General features: G+C 39.9%; 1 protein-coding gene across 1 annotated transcript in view; it reads left to right on the top strand.

Moving 5' to 3' along the window:
- Positions 1-474: 474 nt before the first annotated feature.
- Positions 475-11,130, top strand: part of MTM1 (myotubularin 1) — a 141,785-nt gene continuing 131,129 nt past the window's right edge. The window contains exon 1 of the mRNA XM_056539463.1: positions 475-561. Within this exon, the coding sequence (XP_056395438.1) occupies positions 509-561 (53 nt within the window). The 5' untranslated portion in view covers positions 475-508. The remainder of the gene's footprint in view (positions 562-11,130) is intronic.

Below are 11,130 nucleotides of genomic sequence, written 5' to 3'. Positions count from 1 at the left end.
AACCAAAATATTTATGGAAGCAGGATCAGTATCAGCACCAACATACTGCAAGTTCACAGCCCATGCCCTCTCTTTCCCCCTTGTACAGCATTAGCTAACTTTCTGTAGTCATTTGCTGTTACTTGAGACATACTACGCCTACCAACAGCCAGTAAACTGCAAATTGCAAGAAAATTAGACGACTATGAGTTAATGAGTAAAAGGTTTTCTACTAAAAACATATCAAACCATGCTAGATGAAGACTTGATATATTCCATTGCTGTTCATTTAAATAATGCATCAATAAAGAAGAGAATGTTATTGGAACTTGTTGGAAGCTAGACTTTAGTTCTATTGATTGTAGATGTTGCGCTTGTGTGATATGCGTGATAATTGGGAGACCCTGGATCAGTGAAACTGAGCGGTGAGCTGAACTTATTGTGTTGGCTATATTAACTTGTTTTCACCATAAGCAGGCAGTCTTGAAAAAGCGTCAGGTGAGACGGGGGGTGCTCACAAGGGAAACAAATGTTTCACACCTACAATGCTTCCTCGGGCACCGTGAACAAAATCTGCTTATGGTGAGTGCTCCATTTATTTGCTACATTGTGCAATTTTGGATTTGTACTCTCGTCTATCATATGTGTAGCACCACCTATTCTTCATGATATTTTGAGGTTCCATTTTTTTTTGCCATAAGGGTCAGTATGTATACAGACAGCAGAGCAGAAGTGTTTTCACTCCTCTTGTATTCATATATTACCTTGTGTCTGGTCACAATAGTGCACAAATAGCATCACAGACACCCCAAGTTCCATCCACCAGACACACAACATAGGGTGGTCCCCAGGGGGCAGAGATTACTACCAACATCAGTGCGCCCTTTTTTTTTTTTTACTGTTTGACAATCTGGGGAAGAGTACAAAGGCCAGGGATCCAGCTTCAGCTACTGTGACACTGCAACTGATGACCTCAAGCACCTCAACCCTGTCTGTCTCCACAGTCATCATACACAGTCCAGGTTGAGTAACACATACCTACAATCTATGAATCTGTCAGCCTCACTACTGTGTGTACACAGTGCTGCCTCCTGAATGTAATAAATCTAGCCCTCTTACTTTAGTCTGCAAGCTTGTTATCATTACTCTCATCAGCAGTAACATGCCCCTTCCTTGATGCATAGCACAAACCCAATTCTCTCCCATATGCCATGTATGGTAGCATACTGTAAATCATCTCCAGCACAGTGCCAGCCTGTTCAGTCAAATGCACTTTCATTAGCACTATGACATGGCATAGCAGAGAGGAGTAAGTGCTGTCCTGTGATTGTCCAGACATGTAAGGGAATGGAAGTGCTTGTGAGTATTACTGGCAAACAGTCCAGCTCCAGAACCACCTACATACATGTAGATAATGAGAAATAGCTGTACTAAATGGAGGGGACTTTAAGGGGCTCAATAACAGCAGTAAGAATTACCTTTTTACTACTCTAACAGGTTAATATATCTACGCTATGCAGGTTTTTTTTAAATTTTTTTTATTATTACAAGTATTTTTTTTCATGTAACTGTCATTTGGAACAAACTGTTGACACGTCACAGAAATATGTCAAAAATGTTGATCATTCAGGCTCTGAGTGTTCAGACCCACACTATACTGTCATTAGATATAGCCAGAAGTGTGTGGTTAAAGGGGTACTCCCCTGATTTCTTTTATTTTTCCACTCTGTCTGGTTTGCAAAAATAAAATACCCAACTTTCACTCACCTAAAATGCAGGTACAGGTTCCTCACAGCCTCACTCACAGCCTTTATTAGTATAATAATAATAAAGGGGTCAACGTTGACAGTGGATTATGTAGGAGACAGTGGAGCTTGGCCAACTAGTACCCCTGCCTCCAATGCACGCTGGGGCGGAATTAGGAATGAAACTATTCACAAGAATAACACAGCACCTAGTGATTTATTAGCCTATTAAGGACGCAGGGCGTACCTGTACGCCATGTGCCCGGTCCCGGTGTTTAACCTCTTAAGGACGCAGGGTTTTTCCATTTTTGCATTTTCATTTTTCCTCATCACCTTCTAAAAATCATAACGCTTTACATTTTGCACATAAAATTCCATATGATGGCTTATTTTTTGCGCCACCAATTCTACTTTGCAGTGACATTAATCGTTTTACCCAAAAATCCACAAAGAAATGGAAAAAAATTCATTGTGCGACAAAATTGAAGAAAAAATTTAATTTTGTAACTTTTGGGGGCTTCTGTTTCTACGCAGTGCATTTTTCCATACGGTTAAACTGCTACCCTACTTATATGGGTTGGATATTGTCATAACTACATGCAGGAAAATTTATATGTTAAAAATTCTCATCTTCTAACCCCTAGAACTTTTTTATTTTTCCGCGTTCGGGCCGGTATGAGGACTCATGTTTTGTTCCATGTTCTGAAGTTTTTATCGGTACCATTTTTGTATTGATCGGACTTTTTGATCCCTTTTTATTCATTTTTTCATGATATAAAAAGTGACCAAAAATATGCTATTTTGGACTTTGGATTTTTTTTGCGCGTACGCCATTGACCGTGCGATTTAATTAACGATATATATTTATAGTGCAGACATTTCTGCACGCAGTGATACCACATATGTTTATTTTTATTTGTATTTACACAGTTTTTTTTATGGGAAAAGGGGGGTGATTCAAACTTTTATTAGGGAAGGGGTTAAATAACCTTTGTTAGCTTTTTTTTTTTTTACTTTTTTTTTGCAGTGCTATAGCTGCCATAGGGACCTATAACACTGCACACACTGATCTCTTATGCTGATCCCTGCAAAGCCATAGCTTTGCATGGATCAGCAAGATAGGGGCTCGATTGCTCAAGCCTGTAGCTCAGGCTTGGAGTAATCAAACCCCGATCGGACGCAGCAGAGACAGGTAAGGAGACCTCCGCTCGCGTCCTAGCTGATCGGGACATCACGATTTTATCGCGATGTCCCGATCAGTCCGGCTGAGCTTCCGGGAAGTGTTTACTTTCACTTTCAGACACGGTGGTCAACTTTCAACTTTGATAGCCGCGTCTGAAGGGTTTTAAAGCGCACGGCACAACGATCGGTGCAGCGCGCCGTTAGCCCAGTGTCCCGCCTATGAATAGCAGCCGGGACCGACCTGGTGTGATGCGGGGTCACTGTGTAACCCCGTTTTAACCCCTTAAGGACTCAGCCCATTTTGGCCTTAAGGACTCAGACAATTAAATTTTTACGTTTTCATTTTTTCCTCCTCGCCTTCTAAAAATCATAACTCTTTTATATTTTCATCCACAGACTAGTATGAGGGCTTGTTTTTTGCACGACCAGTTGTCCTTTGTAATGACATCACTCATTATATCATAAAATGTATGGCGCAACAAAAAAACACTATTTTTGTGGGGAAATTAAAACGAAAAACGCAATTTTGCTAATTTTGGAAGGCTTTGTTTTCACGCCGTACAATTTATGGTAAAAATGACATGTGTTCTTTATTCTGAGGGTCAATACGATTAAAATGATACCCATTATTATGTACTTTTATATTATTGTTGCGCTTAAAAAAAATCACAAACTTTTTAACCAAATTAGTACGTTTATAATCCCTTTATTTTGATGACCTCTAACTTTTTTATTTTTCCGTATAAGTGGCGGTATGGGGGCTCATTTTTTGCGCCATGATCTGTACTTTTTTTTTATACCACATTTGCATATAAAAAACTTTGAATACATTTTTTTAATTTTTTTTTAAATAAAATGTATTAAAAAAAGTAGGAATTTTTGACTTTTTTTTTTTTTTTTCGTTCACGCCATTCACCGTACGGGATCATTAACATTTTATTTTAATAGTTTGGACATTTACGCACGCGGCGATACCAAATATGTCTATAAAAAAAATGTTTACGCTTTTTGGGGGTAAAATAGGAAAAAACGGACGTTTTACTTTTTTATTGGGGAGGGGATTTTTCACTTTTTTTTTACTTTTACTTTTACATTTTATTACATTTTTTATTACACTTGAATAGTCCCCATAGGGGACTATTCATAGCAATACCATGATTGCTAATACTGATCTGTTCTATGTATAGGACATAGAACAGATCAGTATTATCGGTCATCTCCTGCTCTGGTCTGCTCGATCACAGACCAGAGCAGGAGACGCCGGGAGCCGGACGGAGGAAGGAGAGGGGACCTCCGTCCGGCGTTCTGAATGATCGGATCCCCGCAGCAGCGCTGCGGGCGATCCGATCGTTCATTTAAATCGCGAACTGCCGCAGATGCCGGGATCTGTATTGATCCCGGCACCTGAGGGGTTAATGGCGGACGCCCGCGAGATTGCGGGCGTCGGCCATTGCCGGCGGGTCCCTGGCTGTGATCAGCAGCCGGGATCAGCCGCGCATGACACGGGCATCGCTCCGATGCCCGCGGTTATGCGCAGGACGTAAATGTACGTCCTGGTGCGTTAAGTACCACCTCACCAGGACGTACATTTACGTCCTGCGTCCTTAAGGGGTTAAACACCGGGACCGGGCTTAGGGCTACGTCCTTAAGAGGTTAAAAGGGGATCAAGCCGTGACCCTGCATCACACCGGGTCATTCCCAGCTGTGAATGATAGCCGGGACCCTGGGCATGGCACAGATTGTTGTGCCACGCTAATAACCCTTCAGACGCGGCGATCAACTTTGAAAACGAAAGTAAAAGCTGCCCGGCAGCTCTTTCGGGCTGCTCGGGACTATCACGATAAAATTGCGATGTCCCGATCAGCTACGATACGAGCGGAGGCCCTCTTACCTTGCTCCGTCGCGTCCGATCGCTGTTTGATTGCCCCAAGCCTGAGCTACAGGCTTGAGCAACCAACCCCCTTTTACGCTGATCCATGCAATGTTATGGCTTTGCAGGCATCAGGGTAAAAGATCAGTGTGTGCAGTGTTATAGGTCCCTATGGGGGCTATAACACTGCAAAAAAAAGTGAATAAATAAAATACCTGTTTGAATCACCCCCCTTTTCCCATAAAAAAAAACCTTTGTAAATAAAAATAAACATATGTGGCATCGCCGCATGTGTAAATGTCCAAACTATAAAAATATATCGTTAATTAAACCGCTAGGTCAATCGCGTATGCGCCAAAAAATTTCAAAGTCCATAATAGCGTATTTTTGGTCACTTTTTATATCATAAAAAATGTATAAAAAGCGATCAAAAAGTCCAATCAATGTAAAAATGGTACCAATAAAAACTACAGAACAGGGTGCAGAAAATGAGCCCTCATACTACCCCATATGCGGAAAAATAAAAAAGGTATAGGGGTCAGAAGATGACAATTTTAAACGTATAAATTTTCCTGCATGTAGTTATGATTTTTTTCAGAAGTACGACAAAATCCAACCTATATAAGTAGGGTATCATTTTAACCGTATGGACCTACAGAATAAAGATAAGGTGTCATTTTTCCCGAAAAATGCACTGCGTAGAAACGGAAGCCCCCAAAATTTACAAAATGACATTTTTTCTTCAATTTTGTCGCACAATGAATTTTGTTTCCATTTCGCCGTGGATTTTTTGGTAAAATTACTGATTTCACTGCAACGTAGAATTGGTGGCACAAAAAAATAAGCCATCATATGGAATTTTATGTGCAAAATTGAAAGCGTTATGATTTTTAGAAGGTGATGAGGAAAAAATGAAAATGCAAAAACGGAAAAACGCTGAGTCCTTAAGGGGTTAATAATAATAAAGGGGGCAGGGTCGACAGGGGAGCTCAGCCAACCGGTTCTCTGACTCCAATGCGTGCTGGGGCGCATTAGGAATTAAATATTCACAAAAAAAAACACAGCACCTAGAGAATGTATTTCAGCGAATAACCTCTCATTTTACAGCTCTTCACCCACACTATAATTTTTAGTGCGGGTGAACAAGCTGTCAGGTTCTCTTTGTATACCTTACATAAATACTTCTATTTCCCTACCTAGCTTTTGTAAGTTGACTACTCCCTAAACAAAAATAAACTGCACTTTTTATTTCCTGCTGACAATGGTACTTCCATGCAGATGCTATCCATTACTACCGTAGAGAGTACACATTAAGTCAATGTACAGTAAGTGTGAACAGAGTGCATCACAGGAAGTTATGTAATAGAATCCTCCTGACCTTCATATAATGGAGACTGTATATTTCATGAAAGACAACAGATTAGAATCCAAACCCAATATACCAATAGATACAAAATAATGTATTGTACACCAGCCACTAATATATGTCTATACATTTAAATATTCAGCAAAATTATCAATAGATAAAATGTATGAAATGATACAACTTGAAATGTGCGAATCATATTGTTTATTTCTAACCTGAAACATAACTGCTGAACAAAGTATAGAAACCCAATGTATTTGCCGGAATAACATAGAATGTGACATTAACTGAAAGCTAAGTATATATGTATTAGTATCAGCAAAACCGCACAGCTCTTGGACATGAAACAGCGGCACAACTATGAATGGTGAATCAAATACCCAGCGATGGGTCATCTCAGTATGGCATTTTTGTTGTTTCTCGAGAACTTTCTTTGTGGTCCTGTCCCAAGCAGTGTTACTCACCCTGTGACCCCAATCCCCCTCCCCCATTTCTAACTTTCCACCATGTAGCATAATATAGAATAAGGTACAAAAGACCCTGCTGCCAGCTTTAACATAGTCCTGTTCAGGGTTACAAACCAGAATTTTAGTATTTTCTTGAATACTTGTTAACCCCTTAAGGACACAGGATTTTTTCATTTTTGCGCTTTCGCTTTTTCCTTCTTGGCTTTTAATAATCATATTGCTTCCAATTTTTTTTTATCTTCGTACTCATATCGGGCTTATATTTTGTGCCACCAATTGTACTTTGTAATGACATCACCAATGTCACCACAAAATCTACAGCAAAACCAAAATAAAGTTATTTGTGTGGTTAAATTGAAGGGGAAAAAAAAACACCAGTTCGTAGATTTTGGGGGCTACAGTTTCTAAGCAGTGAACTTTTCTGTAAAAATTACAGAATATCTTTATTCTGTAGGTCCATATGATTACAACGATACTCAATTTATGTAGGTTTTAGCTTCTTTTACTACTTTAACCCCTTAACGATCATAGACGTATATTTACGTCCGTGGCCGGATCCCATTATGTGAAGCGTGCTCAGGAGCATCATACCCGGTAGGTACCGGTTGCTATCAGCAACCAGGATCCGTGGCTAATGCCGGACATCGCCGATCGGGCTGATATCTGGTATTAACCCTTTAGACGCTGCAATCAACAGTCTAAAAATGGGAGAAAACTGTTGCCGGTTAGCTCAGTGGGCTGTTCGGGACCATCGCTGTGAGGACAGTGGGAGGCTTCTTACCTTGCTCCTCCCTGTCCGATCAGCATTCTATTGCTCCAAGCCTACCATGCAGGCTGAAGCAGCAGAGCACCGTTAACACTGATCAATGCTATCCTATGCTATGCAGTATATGCAATCAAAGAATTGCATGTAATAGTTCCCTATGGGGACTAAAAAAAAAAAAGTGTAAAAAAAGTTTTTTGAAAAAAGTAAAAAAATGTGATTTAACCACTTCAGTAATAAAAGTTTGCATCACCCCTCTTTTCCCATTTAATTAACCCTTAAGGACATAGCGTTTTTCCGTTTTTGCTCCTTACATTTTAAAAATAATAATCCTTTCAATTTTGTACCTAAAAATCCAAATGATGGCTTATTTTTTGCGCCACCAATTCTACTTTGTAAGGACATCAGTCATTTTACTCAAAAATCTATGGCGAAACGGAAAAAAAAATCATTTTGGACAAAATGGAAGAAAAAACACAATTTTGTAGATTTTGGGGGCTTCCATTTCTATGCCGTACATTTCCTGGTAAAAAGGACACCTTATCTTTATTCTGTAGGTCCATACGATTAAAATGATACCCTACTTATATAGGTTTGATTTTGTCGTACTTCTGAAAAAAACTACATGCAGCAAAATTTATATGTTTAAAATTGTCATCTTCTGACCCCTATTTTTTGCGTCATGATCTGAAGTTTTTATCGGTATCATTTTTGTTTTGATCGGACTTTTTGATCGCTTTTTATACATTTTTTAATGGTATAAAAAGTGACCAAAAAGACGCTATTTGGAATTTTTTTGCATGTACACCATTGACCGTGCTGTTTAACTACCAATATATTTTTATAGTTCGGACATTTACGCATGCAGCAATACCACATATGTTTATTTTTATTTACACAGTTTTTGTTTTGTTTTTATGGGAAAAGGGGTGTGATCCAAACTTTTATTAGGGAACCCCCATAGGGGACTATAACATGCAGAACATTGATTCAATACACTGAACAATGCCTTTGCATTGCAATGCATTGATCAGTGTTATTGGCGGTTGATTGCTCGAGCCTGGATTTCAGGCTTGGAGCAATCAATCGCCGATCGGACACGCAGGAGGAAGGTAAGGCACCCTCCTGCTGCGTCCTTGCGATATTACCGCGATGGTCCCGATCAGCCCGACTGAGCAGCCGGGAAGCTTTCACTTTCACTTTAGACACAGTGATCAACTTTGATCGCCGCATCTAAAGAGTTAATGTCGGACATCTGCCTGAACAGCAATATCCGACATTAGCCACGGGTCCTGGCTGCTGATAGCAGCTGGGACCGTGCGGGTATGATGCGAGCTCAGCTCCTGAGCTTGCTTCATAACCCTCCTGTGCCGCAGCACTGTATAATTATATATATATATATATATATATATATATTTTTGGTCACTTTGTATACCCTAAAAAAATGTATAAATGTATCAAAAAGTCCCATCAAAACAAAAATTGTACCCATAAAAACTTCAGATCACGGTGCAAGAAATGAGCCCCATACATCCCTATATACGGAAAAACAAAAAAGTTATAGGGGTCAGAAGATGACAATTTTACACATAATAATTTTGGAGCATGTAGTTATATTTTTTTAAGTAGTAAAATAAAATAAAACCTATATGAATTATGTATCCTTGTAATCGTATGGACCTACAGAATAAATATATGGTATAATTTTTACCGAAAAGTGTACTGCGTAGAATCGGAAGCCCCCAAAAATTACAAAATGCCGTTTTTTTTTTACAATTTTGCCCAACAAATATTTTTTTTCTGGTTTCACTGTGAATTTTGTGGTGAAATGGTTGATGTCATTACAAATTAAAATTGGTGGCACAAAAAATAAACCCTCAAATGGGTCTGTAGGTGCAAAATTGAAAGTGTTTTGATTTTTAGAAGGTGAGATGGAAAATACGAAAGTGCAAAAATGAAAAAAACTGTAGTCCCTAAGGGGTTAAAAAATTATAAATTTTTGTACGAAAATGAGTTTGCTGAAAATTGTCCTATTCTGATCCATATAACTTTAACATTTTTCCATATATAGGGATGTGTGAGGGCCCATTTTTTTGCTCCGATCTATAGCTTTTAAATGTATCATTTTTGTTTTGATAGGAGTTTTTGTATAGTATATGAACTGACCAAAAATACGCAAATCTGGATTTTAGAAAGTACAGTGACTCCCCCCCCCCGACCTACGATGACCCCGACATACGAAAATTTCAACATACGATGGTCTCTCAGAGGCCATCGCATGTTGAAGGCAGCATCAACATACGATGCTTTTGTATGGCATGGCCATCGCATAAACGGCTATCCGGCAGCACAGACTTCTTTAGCCGCCGGATAGCCGTTTACAGTGCCCCGTGTGGTCCACTGACGATCATTTACCTGTCCTCGGGGCTCCGGCGCGTCCTCTTCGGTATCCCCTGCATCGTCGGCACTCTCCATCGTCGTCATCACGTCGCTGCGCACGCCGTCCTGTCATCCAATAGGAGCGGCATGCGTAGCAACGTGATGGCGGCCACGGAGAGCGAGGATGCCGGGGAAGCAGAGGCCTTGCTGGAGCGTCAGGGACACCCCGGGGATGCGGCAGCAGCGATGGAAGGTGACATCCCGGGCAGCGGTGACGAGCGGTGGCAGTCCGGAGCGGCGGGGACAGGCGAGTACAACTTCCTCTACTAGTGGTCTTCAACCAGCGGCCCTCCAGATGTTGCAAAACTACAACTCCCAGCATACCTGGACAGCCGTTGGCTGTCCGGGCATGCTGGGATGTTGTAGTTTTGCAACATCTGGAGGTCTGCAGGTTGTAGACCACTGTCCTATACTTTACATTGCACGGATCCCTCAACATACGATGGTTTCAACAAACGATGGTCAGTTTGGAATGGATTACCATCGTATGTTGAGGGACCACTGTATATGCCATTGTCATTGTGGTTTATTTAACATTATATTTCATCACCTTAAAGGGGTACTCCCATGGAAACCTTTTTTTTTTTTTATCAACTGGTGCCAGAAAGTTAAACAGATTTGTAAATCACTTCTATTAAAAAATCTTAATCCTTCCAGTACTTTTTAGGGGCTGTATACTAAAGAGAAATCCAAAAAAGAAATGCATTTCCTCTGATGTCATGATCACAGTGCTCTCTGCTCACCTCTGCTGTCCATTTTAGGAACTGTCCAGAGCAGGAGAAAATCCCCATAGCAAACATATGCTGCTCTGGAGAGTTCCTAAAATGGACAGCAGAGGTCAGCAGAGAGCACTGTGGTCATGACATCAGAGGAAATACATTTCTATTTTGGATTTCTCTTTAGTATACAGCCCCTAAAAAGTACTGGAAGGATTAAGATTTTTTAATAGAAGTGATTTACAAATCTGTGTAACTTTCTGGCACCAGTTGATTTAAAAAAAAAAAAAAGTTTTCCACGAGAGTACCCCTTTAAGGACTCAGGGTTTTTTAATTTTTGCACTTTTGTTTTTCATAACGTTTTTAATTTTCCACCTACAGACTCATATGAGGGCATGTTTTTTGCACCACTGATTTCTAATGACAGCAATCATTTTATCATATAATCTACATGGAAACAAAGAAAAATATTTGTGGGGCAAAATAAAATAAAAATATGCCATTTTGTAATTTTTTGGTGCTTCCATTTCTACGCAGTGCACCTTTTGGTAAAATTGACACTATCTTTATTCTGTAGGTCCATATAATTGCAACGATACCTAA

This window comes from Hyla sarda, chromosome 9 (genome assembly GCF_029499605.1).
Source record: "Hyla sarda isolate aHylSar1 chromosome 9, aHylSar1.hap1, whole genome shotgun sequence".
Lineage (NCBI taxonomy): Eukaryota > Metazoa > Chordata > Amphibia > Anura > Hylidae > Hyla > Hyla sarda.
The sequence above is the reverse complement of the archived record's forward strand: the minus strand, read 5'-3'. Positions and strand labels throughout refer to the sequence as shown.